This window comes from Octopus sinensis, linkage group LG7 (genome assembly GCF_006345805.1).
Source record: "Octopus sinensis linkage group LG7, ASM634580v1, whole genome shotgun sequence".
NCBI classification, from domain to species: domain Eukaryota; kingdom Metazoa; phylum Mollusca; class Cephalopoda; order Octopoda; family Octopodidae; genus Octopus; species Octopus sinensis.
The window spans coordinates 69,587,933-69,612,496 of NC_043003.1; the positions used below are offsets into that span (position 1 = coordinate 69,587,933).

Here is a 24,564-nt window from a genome sequence, read left to right on the forward strand (position 1 = left end):
TCCCCATAACTTAGCAGTTCAGCAAGTAAGATTGATAGAATAAATATCAGACTTTAAAAAAAAAAAAAGTATTGGAGTGAATTGTTTGACTAAAACCCTTCAAGGTGGTGCCCCAGCATGACTTCAGTCCAATGACTGAAACGAGTAAAAGAAGAGTGTGTTGAAAAGAAAAATGGTCTGAGATGAAATTGATGAATAAAGTATCAGTTTGGGAGATGAATGGATAGAATAATTAGAAGATGAGATACCTTGTGAGTACTGTTCTAGCTCTTTGAGCCCTAAATTCAAAGATTACTTTAGACATTCTCTCAAGAGAAGTTCTTTAGTAAAATGTTCAAGTATATCATTTTCCATGTCAGCACAGAGCTCATAAGCGGAAGCATTGTTCCAGAAAGAACTATGCATTTGAATAAATAAATCCATCCAACTATATTCTGCACTCATTATTTCTGGGAAAGTTTACAGAGGTTAGAGTTCTCAGGTAGCTCTTCCATAGGGTCCTATCAGAAGCAACTATCATTACACTTTTCTGCTGGACACCCAAGCATGACCAACTATGAGACTATGGATATCATCCAACCCTCTCTGTCTCTCTTAGGTCTCCTGCCAGTTGGCCCAGCTTGAAGAATCTCTCTTACAATTCTTTCCTGCAACATTCTAATCACATATCCATGTTTGTGAAGCTGTACACTCTCAGTGTGCAGGTCCAGTACAAACACCAGGTTGGTGCCTGGTAGGAATTAGAATTCCACAAGCTGCAATGCGAAAAGGCTTCAAAAGAATAAACAAATGATTAGATATGACTCACCATTTTGTCTAATTATTTTATTTGTTTTTAATGTTTTTTTTTGTATTTATTTCATATAAATGGGTAAGAAATTATAAATCTTTAACTATAAATTGTTCAATCATTCAAGTTGGAGTGACGAAAAAATTCAAAGTTCCAAACTAAATACTATCCCAAAATATTAGTAAAACAAAGTACCAGGCTTAAAATTCATTTGACTAAAACTTTTTGAGTGCCCCAGCATAGTCGCAATCTACTGACTAAAACAAGTAATGGATGAAAAAATAAAGATATGCACATCTAAAAATAGAATCACTTATACAGCCATACATACACACACACACACACACACACACACATACCACATAAATACACTCATCTGTTCAGGTCATTTTTCTCAATAAAAAATTTAGCTTAAGCATTACCACCATATTTGATGGTACGTAAGATGCCCCCCACCCCCACCCCAACATGGCTCAAAAATCATCCCTTCACGTCCTTTATTGAAGTTGGGCTTCCCATAAGCTTTTAAGGCCCTGAAACCTTTTAGCTTGAATATTCATTGCTGTAATTAGAATTTGTCTAATATGTCTGTTTTCAGTCTAGACTTTCTAACATCAATTCAAACTGTGATTCTGTGTCTTCAATGGTTGGTCCTTTGGATGATATTGTTGTTGTTGTTGATGGTGTGGATCCAAGGATTTGAGGAACCTAAAAATTGAAAAAAACAAAAGAAAATAAAATTAAGTGAAATAGAATTATAATTTTTCAAAATGTTCCCAAACACATAGAGATACATATTTATATTTATAATTCTGAGCTTGTCGAGTCTAGGGGTGGTACAAGAGCAAACTCTCAACACATGTGAAAGTTCTTCTTATAGAAAGCCTCACAACAGCTTTTGATGACCATGTTTAGCTTTAGGCCCTCAAAAATCTGATATTAAGGTTTCGTATTGCAGTACTTATCTACTGATTATCTGAGGGATATGAAACAACCAATATATATAATAGTGAAGGCGCACAGCTCAGTGGTTAGAGCGTCGAGCTTACGATCGTGAGGTTGTGAGTTTCAATCCCGAACCGGGCTGTGTGTTGTGTTCTTGAGCAAGACACTTTATTTTACGTTGCTCCAGTTCACTCAGCTGTAGAAATGAGTTGCAATGTCACAGGTGCCAAGCTGTATTGGCCTTTGCCTTTCCCTTGGATAACACTGGTGGCATGGATAACACGGTATGCATGGGCAGCTGCTGTTCTTCCACAAACAATTTTGCCTGGACTTGTGCCTCAGAGGGGAACTTTCTAGGCACAATCCCAATCCCATGGTCAGTCATGACTGAAGGGGGTCTTAGCAATATAAATATATGCATATATACATATATATATACATACCTACACACATATATATATATATATATATATATACATGCATGTATTGGTACAGGACACCAAAAAAACGTGAACAAAATGAGAAACAAGAACATAAAAAACAAAATCATAGAAAATGAACTTTTTTCGAACAAGGAAAGAAACAAATAGAGAAACGAGACAGGCAACATAAAGAACATTCCCTTCATCTGTTGTTCTGTTTTCTCTACTCTGCAATTTGAAGGTAGGGACAATATATATATACATATATATATATATATATATATATCATCATCGTTTAACGTCCGTTTTCCGCGCTAGCACGGGTTGGACGGTTCGACCGGGGTCTGGGGAGCCAGGGACTGCCCCAGGCTCCAGTCTGATCTGGCAGTGTTTCTACAGCTGGATGCCCTTCCTAACGCCAACCACTCTGCGAATGTAGTGGGTGCTTTTTACGTGCCACCTGCACAGGTGCCAGAGGGGTCTGGCATCGGCCACGATCAGTTGGTGCTTTTTTTTTTTTTTTTTTGTGCTACCGGCACAGAAAATGAGATAGGGGTTGTAAATTCAACCCTCCATGGGATAACATATATCCAATATACTGCTAGAGAAGTACCCAACAAAGCTAATACATAAATGTTAAAAATTGCGATGCAATTAATTCATTTACTGTATTAGGTGGGCAAAGGTAAAATTATTTTTACCGTAAATTAATAATACTACGACTATGTATGTATGTGCGTACGTTTTGTGGATGTGCGTGCGCGTGTGTATGTTTCCTAGCTAACTAACCGTAAAATTTCTATTGTAATTCAAATTTAAAAGTATAGGCCAATCGAATGCATCTGTGAAAATTAATACCATGCAAACAGAGGAATTCAACTGATTGCATATATATGCAGATATCCACTTGCATTGGATGGTACTATGGTGGTGGTATTAACTTTATTGACTTTTTGCGAAGTGACACATTTTAATATATTGAACTGTTTAATATATATGCCTGCATTGAGTGTGAGTGTGTCTATTGTGGTTTCTTGATGTTGGTTGAGGAGCTGTAGAGTTCAATATGGAACATTATTGTGTTTGTTGATGTATATTGATCTATATTGTTTATATTGTATTATTGTGTATATATATATATGTAAGAATATGAGTATGTATGCACTCATATTTATATTTATATGTAAATTATTTAGGATTTGTACTAATACTTGCATTAATATCTCTGAAGAGGCTGTAAGATATTCTTGTTAATGTCTCATTTATACCTGCATTATATGGCTAATAGGTTAAATGAGACATACCTGTCTTCATGGCCGAAACAGCTGTCAGCTACAATGTAAATGTATTTCTATGTCTTGTTATATTTCACCATATTGATTGTAATTATTGTACTATATTAATGTATAATATCTTTGCTATTGTGTAGTGTTTTAATAAAGTATTGATTCGGTATTATCTGATAGTTGATGATTGATTTAGATATATTTCTCCATTTTCTCATTTTGTGTATATATATATATATATATATATATATATACACATACATACTCTGTTTGCCAATGAGGCTTCTGTCCATACAATCAAAGACAAATGCATCTAGCTCACCCATAACCAATTCAAAAGAAAAAATGCAATTGCATATAACTCTAGTTACAAACAATAATAATGAAAAGAAAATGCACCAGTTGGAGAAATATGATCTGGTTCAATCCACCACGAAACAAGTCCTCTATCACATAACACTTCCATAAAGATAAAAAAAATTGTAAATTATTCAACAATGACAATATAAACAACAGTTATTCTACAGTTCCATCTTTAAGAAAAATTATCCCATTTATAACTACAAAATCCTTTAAAGTAAAATAGAATAAAGCAGAGGAGATGACTGTAATGGTTGAAACACTGAGTTGTGTCTTTTGGATAATCAGTGCTTGAGTAATCACATCTTGTATCTGTTATCATTTTGGAATTTTAAAAATGCTAATACAGTTTGTTACAGGGGTTTAACAAAGATCTCTTTAAGAGCCCACTTTTTCATCAAGTGGATTGTTTCAAACACAATCACAAAGAAAATACTTCATCACTCTCAACATGTAAGGGGAAGTATACAGACAATTTCTATCTTGGTCTATCTATTCTATAATATAGACTATTCTATAAAATTTGCAAAATTTAGAATGGTAAGATGAGAGAATTTAACTGTATGGTTATTTAAAATGCAGTGGATATTTGTGGTTTAAAGGAAATCTCTTACTTTAATATATTAAAGAAAACTTTAGGTTTATTTGTTCTAAATTTTTTTGCATAAGCTGCATTAAACCAAGACCTGCACCTTTTTCTCATTTTTGTTCTTAAGAGTATTTAGTTACAGATATGTCAGGATGGATTTTGTTGTTTCCCCTCCTACATTTCAGTTAAATTTTGTATTATGCCATTTATTTCACTCTTATTCTTTGACTTTGTACATTTTATTCTATTAGAGTTCTTAACTCTCTCTTTAATTGCATTTTCATTCACAAGATTTTTAGATTCCTTAATTTCATTTGTCAGTTTTAATTTTGTGGCTATCTGTACCTTTTATCAGTTTTGCTTCCGGGCATATCATGGCTTTTATTGTTTTTATTCTCAGATCACTGCTAGTTACAGCATTTATTTGTAATGTTTGGAGGATTGTGTGGTGTATTAATCTGTTTTGTATGTTTGTGTAGAAATTACACTAAAATCAAAGTTGTTTGTATCAAAGGATGTGATAAATTGTGTCTTATACTCAAAACCATTTTTCAAGAGTTAAACATTATTAAACTCAGACTTATTATTAAATACTTCTACATTAGAAAATAGTTTAGATATTCTAAGAGAAATATTCTTTATAAGACCACCTATTTTAGATTTAGGATGATTAGAATTTTTATGAATGTAGGTTAAGATTTTCTTTAGGTATGTGGAGAGGAAAATATATGTTACAGACAAGTTATAATTGTTAAAGAAGGCTAATAGTCTTTTACAAGGTCTCTTAGAACAGTTAACGTTATTTATTAAGTGTATCATCCTAGTATAAACCTTTGCCAAATTCTAAGAAAAAATATTTTAGCTTATGTAACAGGAAAAGCCTAACAATGTATTAAATAGGATCCACTTCTAATTCCTTTAAATGATGTTATGACTTGCATACACACAACTCTAGGAATGAAAATTACATAACTCAGACTCATTAGGTACATATTTAATCTTAGCCCTTGCAATATAGAATTTGAACTACACTGGGGCATCACAGCATTGGCCTTTTCTTAAGCTGGAAACAAGAAAAAATGCAGACTTTACTCTGTTGAAACTTTACATATTTTATTAAGCAACAATAAATTACTTGAAAGTGTTTTTCTCTTGCAAATAAAATTTTAAGGTCTTTTAAATTTTGTAAAAACAATTTTACTCAGGAGAAGCAGTAAATATAGTTTAAGTACATTCTGTCAGTTGACTTGTAGTTTATTACATGTAACCATAATTAACAATATATAATTATAAGAATGTGGGAAATCACTTCATCCTCACTATATATATATGTGTATGTGTTTATTTGGTTAAGCCTTGTGAGACTAATAACCTGGTGTAGAACTCAGTATACACATGCTTTTGAAAGAAGTGTTGGTCGAGTACAGAGCAGTAATAAGAAAGAGATGACTTATTACTCAACTGAGATAATCATCTTTTCCTTTCTCATCTCTTACATAAAACAACAATTATATGTGTAAAATCTTTTAATTTTATTTAAACTAGAATGGATAACTGTCCCAGAAGTTGCAGCTGTATTTTAAAAATTTAATTTTCGTTTGGAAATTGCGTGTGTGTCTGTGATTGTATAGAGATAGATTTGAATTGCATGAATATACATGTAAGCTCATATATGAACTTATACTCCCTTCCATAGACGTGTAGACATTTCTTCTTAAACATATGGATATATATACATATATTGGTAGGTGTATGAAGATAAAAAGTTACATAGGTATATAAGTATGTGTGTGAGCATGCATACATATGTATGAATGAGTAGATACATATGGCTGCTTTTCACTAACCAAATTCCTGGCTATCCTCATTTCTACTGTCATCTCAACCATTTTCATGTTAACTTAAAATTTTCTTTGCTCTAAGCGTTCTTCTTTCTCTCTTTATTTCACTGATAAAATGGAAAATAATAGCCTTCTTTTTTCTTCACTGCTTTAAAAAGATTGTACTCTTAAGTTCACATACTATTTTAGCACTATAAATCAACTGATACTGGTAACTAATAATGGATTGAATTACTATTTTATTCTGGAGATCTGATACTTGAGTGTTATTATGCAATTGTCTGCATAATAATTACCACTTACATACTAGCACTCCCTAATGAAACTCATGTAAAGATTATATAAGTTATAACATTATAATAAAAAAAAACTTAAACTAACTCTCCTGCGTTATTCTACTTTCATATATGAGAGCAGAATAAAACAGTAGAATTATGAATATTGATATTAACATGGTACTAAATTTTAATTTCTAATTCAATTTCATCAAAAAGGCAGTGTGGTACACATGTACCAGTCTTTTAAATACAGCTTTCAGCTATTCCATGCTACTAGCAATAAAATAATACAACTTATACCTACTGCTGTTACTGTTCTTTAATTAAATCTTCCATATTTTCTGTTTGCATGATTTAATCACCAAGTGGCAACAGTAGTTGGGGTAATAACAATGTTACTATTGAAATATGAAACCCACATTATATTCTTGATTAAATGATTTGGTGTATATAATAAACTTGCCATACAAATTAATGTGAACAGGTGCAAACACACACACACAGCAAATGTATTTTCTTAATGAAAATATGACCACAGATGAATAAAAAAAAATTATGGTGATTAGTGATAGGTGGAGCAATAGTGCTGATCTCGTTATTGTAACCATGTGGCAATATTAAATTTTGTCATCGTCATGACATCCACTTTTCCATGCTTGCATGGATCAGACAGTTTTATTTTGACAGATTTTTTTCTAAAAATCTGGATGCTTTTCTTGTTGCTAATCCTTATCTGTTGCTAAGTGAGGTAATACTTCTCCATATCTAGACATGTTTTTACCAAATATTGGATATATATATATATCATCATCATCATCATCGTTTAACGTCCGTTCTCCATGCTAGCATGGGTTGGACGGTTCGACCGGGGATCTGGGAAGCCAGAAGGCTGCACCAGGCTCCGGTCTTATCTGGCAATGTTTCTACAGCTGGATGCCCTTCCTAACGCCAACCACTCCGTGAGTGTAGTGGGTGCTTTTTACGTGCCACCTGCACTGGTGCCAGGTGAGGCTGGCATCGGCCACGGTTGGATTGGTGCATTTTATGTGCCACCTGCACGGAAGCCAGTCGAGGCGGCACTGGCTTCGGCCACAATTTGGATGGTGCTTTTTACGTGCCACCAACATGGATATATATATATATATATGTTATAATTTAAAACAAACAGTAAAAAGTTGTCATTATAGTATTCAGAGTTTCAAATGTTGGAGTGAAGAGCTACGATGCATTCTCATCAGCTATTAATGGCAACAGATGCTATAAGAAAAATCCAATTGAATAAAAGAGAAGTTACTCTAATAGGTAGAAAAAAGAAAAATTATAAACAATACACGCAACCATATTCTCACAATACATAGACATAAACCTCCTGCGTTCATAATGTCTACATATGTACACACACAAACATGTTTACATACATACACACTCACACAAACATGTATGTATTCATACATACACATATCCACACACGTATGTATGTATATATATATATATATATATATATATATATATATATATATATATATATATATATATATATATATATATTACGGAGATGTACTCGCATAGCAAGTAATTTGATCTGAGATCGTGTGCTGGTATATATATATATATATATATGTATATGTGTATGTAACCTCATCCTCATATACACAGGTGTTTACATGCGTACATGTAACATAATACATATATATATACAGACATTCACACTCCCGCATACACGCATATATATATACATACACATACACACACAGACACATATATATGTACACACACATATATATATATACAAACACATGTACACCCTCCTATCATGCAGGAGGTTTATGTCTATGTATTGTGAGAATTAGAGTAACTTCTTTTTTATTCAAAGGTTTTTCATAGCATCTATTGCTGTTAATAGCCAACAAGATTGCATCGTAACTCTTCGCTCTGACATTCAAAAGTCCGAGTAATATGGCAACTTTTTACTGTTTATTCTAAATTATAACTTATATAAATATCCTCTATTTATCTAATATCAAAATCTCATTCTTTTCTTGTTACTTCTTATTATATATATATATATATGTAGGCGTAGGAGTGGCTGTGTGGTAAGTAGCTTGCTTACGAACCACATGGTTCTGGGTTCAGTCCCACTGCGTGGCACCTTGGGTAAGTGTCTTCTACTATAGCCTCGGGCCGACCAAAGCCTTGTGAGTGGATTTCGTAGACGGAAACTGAAAGAAGCCTGTCATATATATGTATATATATGTATGTATGTGCGTGTTTGTGTGTCTGTGTTTGTCCCCCCAACATCGCTTGACAACCAATGCTGGTGTGTTTACGTCCCGTAACTTAGCGGTTCGGCAAAAAAGAGACTGATAAAATAAGTACTAGGCTTACAAAGAATAAGTCCTGGGGTTGATTTGATCGACTAAAGGCGGTGCTCCAGCATGGCCACAGACACATGACTGAAACAAGTAAAAGAGTATATAATGGAATTCTTTTCAGTTTCTACCAAATCCACTCAGAAAGCTTTGGCCTGCCCAAGGCTATAGAAGACACTTGCTCAAGGTGCCACACAGCCACACCTGGCCCTATAATACTTGGATGTTGATTATTTTATCAATTCAACAAGGATGAAAGGCAGATCTCTGTAGGATTTGAACTCAAAATATGAAGACCCATAACTAAATATCACAAAACGTTTGATACTCTATAGATTCAGCTAATCTATTAATTAATTAACAAATAATTAATTAACTTGGAGAGCTAAGTTCAAACTCCTCAACTCTTTAGCAGTCAGATAACTGTCAAATGTAATGTTTATTTATTCACTTTGTCATTAATTAATTACACATTATCTTATAGTTTCAAGATTTCAATGTGATTGTTTCTGATTATAACATTGCAAGGTAGGTGTGGGAGGTCAGATATGGCCAGTCTGAACTCAAAACAACATGGTTGCAAGCCAAGCTTGTTAACCATCCTGCCATACCTGTTAGATGTCATTATTAGATATTCCATCCAATAATATTTCAAGTTTAAATTGATAACTGATGTTTGATTGGTTCTGATTGATTTGATAGGACGTTATCAATTCAAAGTATTACGAGGGATACAAAAAAAAAAAAAATTTAGCTTTGGTCCATTTCTTTTAATTTCACTATGAAACCATTTCCGCTGAAGCTTGCTGTCTCATAGCCAGCCATTATTCTGTCTTTGGAGCTAACTTTATGAGAGGAGGTAATTGGTTTATGATTTATTCTTTGTAATATGGATCATAATTTGAGAGAGATGAAGAGAGAGGGTGAGAAAGAGAAAGATGGGGAGAGAGGGGGTGAGAATGAGAAAGATGAAGAGAGAGAGAGAAAGAGCGAGAAAGATAACAAGTGAGGCAGGGTGAAGGTGGGAGATCCAGAGAGAGGGCAAAAGAGACAGAAAGGGTGAGAAAGATGGAGAGAGCGAGATGGGCAAGAAGGACAGAGAGGGTGAGAGAGAAGGCAAGAGACAAAGAGAGGGTGAGAAATATGGAGTGAGATGGGCAAGAGAGAGAGAGAGAGGGAGGGGGCAAGAGCAAAAGAGATAACAAGAGGGTGAGAGAGAGTGATAGAGAAAGAGGGAGAGACAAATATATAGACAGGGGTGGGGCAGATGATATCACACAAGCAATAATAGTAGTGACCATAATATGTTTAATGCATGGCGTGATTGCAAAGCCATATTGCCGGTGGAGAAAGAAAAGCAATTTATAAAATGAAGAGATTTTATAGTTTTATCAATTTAGAATTATATTTATTCATTTATTTTATCCTGTCTTTGTTTTGTGTGAAAATTGCTTGACTTATGACAAGGACAACTTGAGAAGTAGTGTGTAATTAGAATCAGAGACGAGACAACCAAACCTAAATGTATTTAGAATTAGAGTTAATTGTGTGTTTAGCAGTATTTATAGTGTTCAAGCAAGACAACATCAATGCCAGAAATGCGATTTAAACAAAAGTTATGGCTACAATAATGAAACATAAAGATGTAAATCAACATACAGTGAAAGAGCAAAATACGTTCAACAACAAAGCCATCCATAATTTGAAATCAAGAGACCAAGATGGCTACTTACCCCCAGATAGTATTATCTTTAGCAAACTTGTCTGATTGCTATAAAAAGATCATAGATTTAATGAAACTGTATAAAATTAGTTTTAATTTTGGGTTATTCCTGATTTCAGTTTAAATTCATATTTCATAAATAAAAAAAAAAAATGTTTGTTTTCCAAATAATTTTCTTCAGTTAGTTGGTATTGTTTAATGCAATGTTTTCCATACTGTCCTCTCCAGTCATCTTAGGGTGAAATTCTTGCTTTAGGCCAAAGACGGAACCCTGAATCTTTATTTTATCAAACCAGCCTTTCGTCTTAATGTTGTAGTTTTAAGGCACTTAAGCATTAGACTTCAGAATTTATCTTCATCTTCCTCTCTCTATATCATCATCATCATTTAACATCTACTTTTCTATGCTTGCATGGGTCAGATGGAATTTGTTAATGAAGATTATCTATGGTCAGGTGCCATTCCTGCCACCAACCCTCACCTGTTTCAAACAAGACAATATTTTCCCCCATAGCACTTATATGACAATGATGCTCATTAACAACTATCATATGATGTCTAGACAAGGGCACACACACACACACACACATGGTCAATGAAAGATAGAAAATATGAGAATTTTTATAAATCACTACAATTGTTTCAACACATCTAGCATCGACCCCTCATGTGGGTTACTTAACAACTGGTTCGGGAGCATCTGACAGTGCAGATGTGTCTCTTCAGGTGATAAATAGATATACATGACATGATTCTTTCTGTTTCTGTTTACTAAATCATGAGTCAGAAAAAACTGGTGCTCATATATTAGGTAAGAGAGTGGATGTAGTATTTATGTATTATGAATTGAGTCTCACAAAAGCCAATTTATGTTGCCAAATAGTTTCATACTGATGAACCTTCCAGTTGTGCAGAGATAAGTTAGTATTCATCAGACATGACTGAATGGAAAAGTGTGGCTATTTACATCTCCACAAATGGAAGGTTCTTCATGAAACTTTTTGGTGACATAAATTGGCTGAAATGAGACTGAATTTGATAGTGCCAGTGGCACGTAAAAATAATCTTTTGAGTGTGGTTGTTGCCAGTGCTGCCTGACTGAATCCCATGCCAGTGGCATGTAAAAAGCACCATTCAAGCATGGTCGACGCCAGTACCACATGCCGGTGGCAAGTAAAAAGTACCTGCTACATTCTCAGAGTGGTTGGCATTAGGAAGAGTATCCAGCTGTAGAAAATTTGCCAGATCAGATTGGAGCCTGGTGCAGCCTCCTGGCTTGCCAGTCCTCAATCAAACCATCCAACCCATGCCAGCATGGAAAGCAGGCATTAAATGATGATGACGATGATGATGATAAAGCAAGGGCATGACTGTGTGGCTAAGAAACTTGCTTCCCAACAGTATGGCACCTTGGGCAAGTGTCTTCTACCATAGTTCCAGGTCAACCAAATCCTTGTGAGTAGATTTGGTAGACAGGAACTGAAAGAAGCCTTCACAGTAATAAAGTGTGATAAGTTAGTAGAATCAGTAGTGCGACAAACAAAATATAGTGCAGTTTTTAGATACAGCCATTCTGTGTTCAAATCTCACCATGGTCAACAATGTCTTTCTTCCTTTCTCTCATATTTTAACCCCTCATCCTTTTGCATTTGATGACCTTACAGAAGCTGGTAATACATAATAAGCAACCAGTACATGCTGTACATTCCATGCTGAAGCAGATATTAAAACATTGTGCTGTACTTGGGCTTGGTGGATCCTGTCAAACTGTTCAACCCATGCCAACATGGATATGAAATGAAGACACATGCACAAATATAGACACATATGTAGTCTGATCAATAAGTATCTGGACTGTTGCCATAGTAATGAAGCTAAAGCATGCAGAGTGAAGCTGCTTGCCACAGATTGACCTTGCACTTTGCTATGAATGTGCACTAAGTTTTAACATACTAGCTCACTTCTGCTATTTTACAGCAGTGCATAGAAGGAATGTGTGTAGCATGTGATCATCGATTTGATCATGATGGAGAAAGTTGAGCAGAGAATCTGCATAAAATTTTACCAAAAGCTTGGCGATACCTGCTCAGAGGCCAATGTAAAGTTTTCAAAAAATTTTCGTAATTTTCGATACAATCAAGATCTTGTGCTACTTGAAACCCAAGTGTCTTTTTCAGCTGAAAGCAGTTTTGGCACAAACTTGGCAGACATCTGTCTCATACCCAAATCTTCAGTGATAATAGACGGAACTGAACTGTAACTAATCTGTACATCCTCTGATAACTCACGGATGGGGATTCAATGATTTCCCCTCACAGCTGCATGCACATCTGCGATGTTTTTCTCAGTTCTGCTGGTTGCAGGTCTCCCAGAATGTTTGTCAATATCAACATTTTTTTTCTGCCATCTTGGAAACATCTGAACCACTTCAGTGCAACTTATACACTCCTCTCCAGACACTTTCTGAAACTTTGCATAGGCCTCTGAGCAGGTATTGCAATGACAATTTTCTCTGTCATGGTCAATGTGATGATCACATGCTACACATCTTTCTTCCAAGCACTGCTGTAAACAGTTGAAGTGAGCTAGAACATTAAAACTTAGTGCGCATGCACAGCAAAGTTAACATATTCATGTTAGCCTCTACAAGATTACTCCCCATGCAAAATGGTAGCCAAAACACTCACAACCGAAACATATTTACAAATATCTCAACAAACAAGAACATGTTTGATCACTGGAAACAAAATGGCTTTCTCTCTTTGATGAAAAAACTTATGAAAAGTCAACTTACACTTGCTACAGGATCTTTCTCCATTGTCACTGTTATGTCTGTTATCTGGGGTCCATGAAGTCGTCTGGCTCGGGCCCATTGTGCTTTTAAATTTATGTCATTCTGCTCTGATTTGACACCTTTGAAAAGTGGTCCAGTAGATACATACAACACGTCATCACGCTGGATATCACTAAATGATTCCACCTGAAATTTCAATCAATAGAAAAAAGAAAATGGTTAAAAATAACTTGAGAACATTCTGCATTCTAAATACATAAGTGTAGGTATGACTGTGTGGTTTTGAGTTCAGTTCCACTGCATGGTACCTTGAGCAAGTGTCTTCTACTAAAGCCCTGGATATAGGATATTTTGTGTTGTAAAAAGACAATAGAAGTCAGTACTGTAAGATGGAAAATATAATTTGATAGAGTTGACTAAACCACAATTATATGATTTGCTGTAACTATTTTAAATATGTAGTGAACCCTGGTGGCCAGGTACTGTAAGGGAGATAATCATTTTTACATATATTTTTTTCTACTCTAGGCACAAGGCACAAAATTTTTGAAGAGGGGGGGCCACTCGATTAGATCGACCCCAACACGCAACTGGTACTTAAATTATCAACCCCAAAAGGATGAAAGGCAAGGTTGACCTTGGCGGAATTTTAACTCAGAATGTAAAGACAGACGAAATAGCATTAAGCATTTTGCCCGGCGTGCTAACATTTCTGCCAGCTCACCGCCTAATTTCTACATAATATATTGTGGGATTAGAAGCTTGAAGTTTAAATCGAGGAAAGAAGAAGATTATTCAGATTTGATTCAACTCTTTTCCCTTTGCTTATTTGATACAAAAATCTGAAAATTTCTAGTCTTAAGTAATCATGTATAGCATCATTTTATTCTTATTAGAAATTATCAGCATGACATGACCCTAGGTAAATCAAATTGTTTCAGTATCTCGTTTCCTTTAGTTCAAATCCTATCAAAATATACACTTTGCCTTTTTATCCTTCGAGGGTTCTTGTCTTGCGAGTTACTTGGTGTCCGTACTAGTTCTGGTGCCATGTAAAAAGAACCCAGTCCACTCTGCAAAATGGTTGGAATTAGGAAAGGCATCCAGCTATAAGAAATCATGCCATAGCAGACAGTGGAACTTCAAACAATCTTCTGGCTCATCAACTCCTGTGAAACTGTCTGACCTATGCCAGCATGGAAAATGGACATTAAATGGTGATGATTGATTGATAGAAATAGTACCGGTAATATAATGGTTGTTTTCAAATTCAATTGCCTTAAAAGAAAGACTTGTTGATTTTATTAAAATAAGATTCAGTTGTACAAGAGTGTTATAACTATTTTATTTTTTTACTTGTTTCAGTCATTTGACTGCGGCCATGCTGGAGCACCACCTTTAGTTGAACAAATCAACCCCATGACTTATTCTTTGTTAGTCTAGTACTTATTCTATCAGTCTCTTTTTGCCAAACTGCTAAGTTACTGGGACGTAAACATCAGTTGTCAAGTGATGGTGGCGGGACAAACACACAATATATATATATACATACATACATATACACGATGGGCTTCTTTCAGTTTCCGTTTACCAAATCCACTCACAAGGCTTTGGTCAGCTCGAGGCTATAGTAGAAGACACTTGCCCAAGGTGCCACGCAGTGGGACTGAACCTGGAACCATGTGGTTAGTAAGCAAGCTACTTACCACACAGCCATTATGACAATAATTTATTCAAGAAATATTTTCTCATAAGACTAGCTAGGCTAGTGCAACATTCTTCTATTTTAATGCTAAAACTGAAAATTGTTTTCTGCTAGTTAGTCCTTAGGCAAGAAACATTAACTCTACTTCATATCAAAAATATATTTAAGAATTTAGTGTTAAATGTAGTTTTTCTGGTTTTTTTTTCTTTTATATGACATGGATCTGCCTGTTCCTGCAGCGCTATTTCCACACTCATGGGTGATGAGGATGCTGATGATGAAAGTGATGGAGAAGGAAGAAAAGAAGAAATAAGACCATTTATAAATTTTTTAATGTCAAGATTCCTTACCTGCTGGCCATTTTCAAAGAATAGATATTTAGCACTTTTCCATAAATTCAGTTTTCTTTCAGCTTCTTTTAGGATTTCTTCTAAACTGCATCCATACACATAAGTTCCTTGTTCTTTGGAATTCTCACCATTTGGATGCACCAAGACACGTTTCTATAAAAGAGGGAATTGGTAACAGCAGGTTGAATCAGAACATTGTAAAGAATGTCTTCAAGCTGTGTTGTATTATGTTTGGAATTTCAATTACCAAAAGAACTGACTTGGCAATTCATTTTTATGAACCAGTTCAAGTCTTGAGGTCATTTAATAAAATGCTGGTTTCAAATTTCGGCACAAGGCTGGCAATTTTGGAAGAGGCCCTATGTTGATTAAATTGTCCCCAGTGCTTAACTGATACTTATTTTATCAACCCCAGAAGGATAAAAAGCAAAGGCAACCTCAGTGGAATTTGAACTCAGAACAATGCTGTTAAGGATTTTGCCTGGTGCCATAACAATTCTGCCATATTGTCCTTCATTAAAAAAAAAGTGATCCTTTTGGTATGTTCTTAGATCGGTCCATCTTTTATCTTTGAGCTATATCAGGCATTGGACTGCAATCCTGCTGGGGCACTGCTTTGAGTTTTTCTCAAATCATCCCCAGTTATTAAGTCTGGTACCTGTCTTTTTTTCATGAATAAATAAACCAATGCTGGTTGTCAAATGGTGAATGGAACAAACACAAAAGCACACACACACACACAATGGGCTTCAACACAGTTTTCACCTACCAAATTCACTCACAAAGCATTGATTTGCCAGAAGTTGTAGTACAGTGTGCGGCAGAAATACGTCCCACATTTGAAAGGTTGACAAAAGGAAAAAGAAACAACATTTATGAAGAATTAATTTTACTGATGTTTAAACGAAGGGTTACAGTTTTTGTACATTAGCTAAATGAAAACATCATTGGCACTTGCATAAGTTCGTTAGTAACACATAGATGAAACTTTAAAATGTGGGAGGTATTTCTGCAACACCCTGTAGAAGCCATTTGCCCAAGGTGTAATGCTGTGGGAATGAACTCAGAACCATGTGGTTGCAAAGCAAGTTTCTTAACCCCACAGCCATGTCTGCACCATGAGCCTTTTCATTTTTTAGGTGGTTTGTGCTGGACCCTTGCTGAGCCCTTCAATATTTGTTAGAGGAAAAGGTTACTGCGAGTAGTCTCCCTTGATCTATTCACTGTGCAGAGAGACAAGGCTAGTATTTGACTTAAGGGAATTACCTATATATATATATATATATATATATATATGTATGTATGTATGTATATAAATTAAATTAGAGATAAAACCACTATTAGGCAACTCAAACAGTGATAGACATAAACCAATACATGAATAACAAAAATATAAATATTTTTGGTTATTAAAAAAAAAAAATAAATTTTATATATATATATTATATTATATTATTATATTATATAGTAGAGGCGCAATGGTTAGGGCAGCGAACTCGCGGTTTCAATTCCCAGACCGGGCATTGTGTGTGTTTATTGAGCAAAAACACCTAAAGTTCCACGAGTCACCGATTTTTTAAGTGGAGGTGCAATGGCCCAGTGGTTAGGGCAGAGGACTCGCGGTCGTAGGATCACGGTTTCGATTCCCAGACCGGGCGTTGTGTGTGTTTATTGAGCGAAAACACCTAAAAGCTCCACGAGGCTCTGACAGGGAAGGGGGGGGGTGATCCCTGCTGTACTCTTTCACCACTCTTTCTTCTGTTGGCCTGCTCGCTTAGCCAGCGAGGTGGCGTCATTCGAAGACTAAAACAATGCGAACGCATTGTGACCAGCGATGTGTAGCAACATCTGATGGCCTGGTCGGTCACGTGATGACGTGATCATATATATATTATATTAATGATATTTATATTTTTGTTATTTATGTATTGATTTATATCTATCACTGTTTGAGTTGCCTAATAGTAGTTTTATCTCTAATTTAATTTATATTTATACTGTGAAATTTGATTTAATCCTAAATCTAATTTTTCCCTGTAAGTTTGGATATACTCCCTAATATTATTATATATACACACACACACATATATATATGTGTGTGTGTTTGTGTATCTATATGCATTTGTGCTTGTCCCCACCTCACTTGATAATCAGTGTTTGTTTGTTTACATCCTTGTAACTTTGCGGTTCCACCAATAGAATAAGTATCAGGCTTTAAAAAAATAAGTACTGCGGTTGATTTGTTTGACTAAAACCCTTCAAGGCTGTGGCCATGCTGGGGAACAGTCAAATGACTGATATGTGTAAAAGATAACACATGAACAATACAAGTATTAAACGAGGAAAGAATGAAATTCACCATGAGTGAATTGTCTGCAATCAAACAGCTGTTGGTCTGCTGTTTTTTCTTTTCTTTTATTGTAACAAAGGTAAAATGTATAAGAATGATTAAATCCAGTTCTATATTTAAGAGATGAGGAATTATTTACATTTGAGGGATATTTGTCCTCATCTTGTTTGTTGTTAACACATTTTGGCTGAAAAACCCTCCAGCGTTCATCAGGTATCTTGGGGAAATTTCAAACCTGGATTCTCATTCCTAAGGTATTTTTTGATATTATTATTATTATTATTATTATTATCATTATCATTATTATTATTATTATTCAGGTCACTGGCTGAAATCGAAATCGGAATCTTGGGGTTAGTAGCTGTACTCTTAACCACTACGCCATAATGTAAATGATTAAATCGTCGTTGGCATTTTATCATGTCTCCGATAATTTATTTGGTTCCTTCTTGACCACTTCTTCCCCTCTGTCCATGTTTATTCTCCTGATGACTAAAGATGCCGATTCTTGCATGGAAGTGTCTGTTGCAGAGTTCACAAGGGATCTGTGGTGGAGGCTTTGCTTGTTGCAGCCTCCGTTTTCTTTCTTGTTATTTCTCTTCCTCTTTCTTCTGTCGTTCAACTTCAAAATAATTAAATATATTGGTTTCAAATTTTGGCACAAGGCCAGCAATTTCGGGGGACGAGATGAGTCAATTACATTGACTCCCCCAATGTCCCACTGGTATTCATTGACCCTGAAAGGATAAAAGGCAAAGTTGACCTCAGTGGAATTTGAACTCAGAATGTAAATATGGACATTTTGCCCACCATTCTAATGGTTCCTGCCGGGTCACTACTTTTCATTGGACAATGTTGGTTTCAAATTTTGGTACAAGACCAGCAATTTCGGGGTGGGGATAAATCAATTATATTGATCCTAGTGCTTGGAATTTCAATATCTGAAGACTGGAATTGGTAAAATATTATTTTCATTTGAAATTGATGCAAAAGTTTAATTTTTGGTATCTTATTTCTTATCTTTATCTTGTTTCAGTCATTGGAGAGTGGCCATGCTGGGGCACTGCCTTGAGGAGTTTAAGTCAAATTCTAATGGTTTTTTTCATTAGACAATATTGGTTTCATGGTGGCAAGCTGGTAGAAACGTTAGGATGCCGGGTGAAATGCTTAGTGGTATTTCGTCTGCTGTTATATTCTGAGTTCAAATTCCACCAAGGTCAACTTTGCCTTTCATCCTTTCGGGGTCGATAAATTAAGTACCAGTTGTGTACTGGGGTCAGTATAATTGACTGCCCCCCACCACTCAAAATTTCAGACATTGTGCCTACAGTAGAAAAGAATATTGGTTTCAAATTTAAGGTGGAGAGGTGGCAGAAATGTTAGCACGCTGGGTGAAATGCTTAGTGGTATTTCGTCTGTCTTTACGTTCTGAGTTCAAATTCCACCGAGGTCGACTTTGTCTTTCATCCTTTCAGGGTCGATAAATTAAGAACCAGTTGCATAGGGCCCCCTCCCCCAAAATTTCAGGCCTTATGCCTAGAGTAGAAAAGAATCGATAAAGCAAGTCAACCTTGGCAGATTTTGAACTCAAAATGTAAAGATGGACAAAATGCCGCCAAGCCTTTTGCATTTTGCCAGGTGTACTGATAATTCTGCCAGCACATTGTCTTTGAGTAAAAATATTGAAAACTATAAAATTTGGTTATTTTATAACATTTTCTTCCTTTTGCACTTTGAGTTTTTGTCTTTTTTTTTTCAATTTCTATTTTCATAAAATCCTATTTAGAGAAACCACTACACGTTCTCAGTGAAGTAGAAGACAAAACAAAAATTTCTTTTTAAATCTTTCATTGTGAAAACATTGCGTGGGAATAAAAGAGTTTGTCAGAGACTGATAATTGTGTTGATAATATCAAATCAAATGTCAGCCGATCCACAGAACCAATGGCAGCAGCAATGGTATTTTAAAATCTCAATATCTGAAGGCTGGAATTGGTAAAATATAATTTTCATTTCATCATTGTCATTTAATGTCTGCTATCCATGCTGGCATGGGTTAGACGGTTTGACTGAGGGCTGGCAAGCCAGAAGGCTGCACCAAGCTCCAGTCCAATCTGGCAATCTTTCTACAGCTGGATGCCCTTCCTAATGCCAACCACTCTGAGAGTGTAGTGGGTGCTTTTAGCATGCCACCGGCATGGGACCAGTCAGGTGGCACTGGCATCGACCGTGCTCGAATGGTGCTTTTTGTGTGCCACTGGCACTGGTTCCAATCAAACAGTACTGTCATCAGCCATGGCAACAACTACAAATTGATGCAAAAGTTTTTTTGTTATCTTGTCACTTTTTAAAAATCTTTTACTTGTTCCAGTCATTGGAGAGTGGCCATGCTGGGACACTGCCTTGAAGAATTTAATCAAACAAATTAACCTCAGTACATTTTTTAATTTTATTTTTTTAAAAGTCTGGTAGTTATTCTATTGGTCTTTTGTTGAACTACTAAGTTATGCAGATGTTGTGGCACTCCATTTGTTATGATGACGAGGATTCCAGTTGATCTGATCAATGGAACAGCCTGCTCATGAAATTAACGCATAAGAGGCTGAGCACTCCACAGACATGTGTACCCTTAACGTAGTTCTCAAGGAGATTCAGTGTGATACAGAGTGTGACAAGGCTGGCCCCTTTGAAATACAGGTACAACAGAAATAGGAATGAGAGAAAGTTGTGGTGAAAGAGTACAGCAGGGTTCACCACTACCCCTTGCAAGATCTGCGTGAAGCTTTAGGTGTTTTCACTCAATAAACACTCACAACGCCCGGTCTGGGAATCGAAACCGCGATCCTATGACCGCGAGTCCGCTGCCCTAAACACTGGGCCATTGTGCCCACACTATGCAGATGTAATCACATACACAGCACAGGTGTGGCCGTGTGGTTAAAGAGTTTGCTTCTGATCCACATGTTTTTGGCTTCAGTCCCACTGCATGGCATCTTGGGCAAGTGTCATCTACTATAGCTCTGTGCTGAACAAAACCTTGTGAGTGGATTTGGTAGAGAGAAACTGAAAGTAGCCAGCTGTGTGTGTATTATAGGCACAAGAGCAACTGTGTGGTAAGAAGTTTGTTTCCCAACCACATGTTTCCAGGTTCAGTCCCACTGCATGGCACCTTGGACAAGTGTCTTCTACTATAGCCTCAGGCCAACCAAAGCCTTGTGGGTGGATTTGGTAGATGGAAACTGAAGGAAGCCTGTCATGCATGTATGTATTTGTGTCTGTGTTTATCCCCTACCATTGCTTGACAACCAATGGTGTGTTCACATCCCCATAACTTAGTGGTTTAGCAAAAGAGCCTGTTTAAACAAGTACTAGGTTTACAATAAGTCCTAGGTTCGATTAGTTTGACCAAAAGCAGTGCTCCAGCATGGCTGCAGTCAAATGACTGAAACCTGTAAAAGAATAAAAGAACATGCGTATGTTTGTGTCTCTTTGTCTTGACATTGTATGGTTGTTGTAAATGTGTATGACTGTCATACAAGCAATGTTCAGTTTCCAATATTTTATGAGAACATGCTTTGCCTTGGAAACAGATGTGAGTCAGAGACAGGAAGGGCATCCAGTTGTGAAAAATCTGTCTCAAAAAATTCCATCTGACCTGTTCAAGCATGGAAATTGGACATTAAAATGATGATGAGAGAGAGAGAGTTTCCTCTCTATCAAATTCTGCTTCCAATGTATTTATTAATCAACACAGGGCTATTATACTGCAGAGGAAACATACCTAAGGTACTGTGTACCGGTAAGCAGTGTCCAAAAACCATTAAGACCACAGTACTGCAAAGTAAACTTTATAAACCAACAGTCACCAAGCCTTTACTGATAGTCTTGAGTGTAATATAAAGAATCGCTATTTAATTGTTAAACCTACAGTTCCAAATTTTCACAATTTTGTTTTTGCCCATCAAACTATATCTGACACAGCTTATGACAGATTTTATTATAATATGAATAATAAAAAGAAAAGCAATTAAATTCTGTAAGGAGCTTTATGAATTGTGACAACAAGAACTATACTATACAATAATTATAGATTCAGAAAGTATTTATAAACAATACACTAATTCTACAACAGTTGTTATTATAATTGCTATCAATGTATCATAGTTAATGTATATACACCATTGATAGCAAGTTGCTGTAGTATTTGTTCTGAGGTAACATCTCTTATGGACCTGCTGTGTTTAAAAACAAATCATCATTTAACATCCATTTTCCATGCTGGCATGAGTTGGACAGTTTGATAGGAGCTGGAGGGCTGCACCAGGCTCCAGTCTATTTTGGCTGCTGGGTTTCTACAGCTGGATGCCCTTCCTAACACCATCCACTTCACAGTGTACTGAGTGCTCTTTATGTGGTACCAGCATATATATATATATAATATATATATAAATAAAGAACAATGGAATAAACGGAGTAAAAGCACATGCGAAGATGGAAAGTGTTGCTGAGGAGGTCACAGATGTGTGACTAAGATTTCCGAACAATGAACATGAGTTGGAATAAGATCGGTAGTAATACGAGTGAAGAACAAATATATAGTGCATGCATTTATTTGGCAAGAAAAGAAATGACCATTCCAAAATACAATATTTATATATATGTCAAAGGAAGGCTAACTAAGAAAATAGTTTTTGTCTGTGGCAGATGCTCAGGAGAAATAAACACTGGAAATGTGCAGAGTCCAACTTCTACCACGTTCCAGGGAGACAAACTAGAAGTAGTTGATAGCTTCCGCTACCTAGGAGACCAAGTCAGTAGCGGGGGTGGGTGTGCTGAAAGTGTAACTGCTAGAGTAAGAATAGCCTGGCAAAGTTTAGAGAGCTCTTACCCCTGCTGGTGACAAAAGGTCTCTCGCTAAGAGTAAAAGGCAGACTATATGATGCGTGTGTACGTACAGCCATGCTACATGGTAGTGAAACATGGGCCGTGACAGCTGAGGATATGCGTAAGCTTGCAAGAAATGAAGCCAGTATGCTCCGATGGATGTGTAATGTCAGTGTTCATAATCGTCAGAGTGTAAGTACTTTGAGAAAAAGTTGAACCTAAGAAGTGTCAGTTGTGGTGTGCAAGAGAGACGGCTGCGCTGGTATGGTCATGTGACGAGAATGGCTGAAGATAGTTGTGTGCAAAAGTGCTACAACCTAGCAGTTGAGGGAACCTGTGGAAGAGGTAGTAGACCCAGGAAAACCTGGGACGAGGTGGTGTGAAGCACGACCTTCGAACTTTAGGTCTCACCAAGGAAATGACTGAAGACCGAGTCCTATGAAGTGTGCTGTGCATGAGAGGACCCGGCAGGACTAGTCAGGCCATATCCCGTGGCCCCTACCTGGGACATAGTCGATCCACCTGTGCATACCTTCCTTCTTGTGACACTTGTGAAGACCTGCTGAGGCAAGTGAAAATCAATCAAAATAGATGAACATCAATGGAATTTGTATCTTTGTGGTACCAGTGCCTGTGGCACACAAGAAAACCATCCGAACGTGGCGTAGCCAGTACCGCATCGACTGGCCTCCGTGCTGTGGGAACATGGTGGCACATAAAAACACCATCCGAAGACCGGCAAGACTAGTCAGGTCATAACCCGTGGGCCTACCTGGGACGTAGTCAGTCCACCTGTACATACCTTCCGACTTGTGAAGACCTGCTGAGGCAAGTGAAAATCAAATCAAATCAAAACAAATCAAAATAGATGAACATCAATGGAATTTGTATCCTTGTGGTACCAGTGCCAGTGGCACAAAAGAATCCATCCGAACGTGGCCGTAGTCAGTACCGCTTGTGGTACCAGTGCCGGTGGCACACAAGAAAGAATCCATCCGAACGTGGCCGTAGTCAGTACCGCTTGTGGTACCAGTGCGGTGTGGCACACAAGAATCCATCCGAACGTGGCCGTAGTCAGTACCGCATCACTGGCCATCCGATCGTGGCCGTTCGCCAGCCTCATCTAGCACCTGTGTCGGTGGCACATAAAAACACCATCCGAAGACCCGGCAAGACTAGTCAGGCCATAACCCATGGCCCCTACCTGGGACGTAGTCAGTCACCTGTGCATACCTTCCTTCTTGTGACACTTGTGAAGACCTGTTGAGGCAAGTGAAAATCAAATCAAACAAATCAAAATAGATGAACATCATGGAATCTGTATCTTTGTGGTACCAGTGCCGGTGGCACACATGAGAACCATCCGAACGTGGCCGTAGCCAGTTCCGCATCGACCGGCCTCCGTGCTGTGGGCACGTAACAAACACATCTGATCATGGCCGTTCGCCAGCCTCATCTGGCACCTGTGTCGGTGGCACATAAAAAACACCTTCCGAAGACCCGGCAAGACTAGTCAGTCCACCTGTGCATACCTTCCTTCCTTCTTGTGACACTTGTGAAGACCGGTGAGGCAAGTGAAAATCAAATCAAATCAAATCAAAATAGACAAAATAGATGAACATCAAGAATTTGTATCTTGTGGTACCAGTGCCTGTGGCACACAAGAATCCATCAGTGCCGTAGTCAGTGCGGTGGGCACATGACAACACCATCCGATCGTGGCCGTTCGCCAGCCTCATCTAGCACCTGTGTCGGTGGCACATAAAAACACCATCCGAAGACCCGGCAAGACTAGTCAGGCCATAACCCATGGCCCCTACCTGGGACGTAGTCAGTCCACCTGTGCATACCTTCCTTCTTGTGACACTTGTGAAGACC

At 37.0% G+C, this 24,564-nt stretch overlaps 1 protein-coding gene across 3 annotated transcripts in view; it reads right to left on the bottom strand.

Annotated features, from left to right (window-relative positions):
• Positions 1-875: 875 nt before the first annotated feature.
• LOC115214434 (doublecortin domain-containing protein 1-like) overlaps positions 876-24,564 on the bottom strand; it is a 299,436-nt gene continuing 275,747 nt past the window's right edge. For all 3 annotated transcript variants that reach the window (XM_036504819.1, XM_036504818.1, XM_036504820.1), the window contains 4 exons: positions 15,453-15,605; positions 13,398-13,583; positions 10,614-10,651; positions 876-1,498 (listed from right to left, as the gene is read on the bottom strand). In XM_036504819.1, the coding sequence (XP_036360712.1) occupies positions 1,405-1,498; positions 10,614-10,651; positions 13,398-13,583; positions 15,453-15,605 (471 nt within the window). In that variant the 3' untranslated portion in view covers positions 876-1,404. The remainder of the gene's footprint in view (positions 1,499-10,613; positions 10,652-13,397; positions 13,584-15,452; positions 15,606-24,564) is intronic.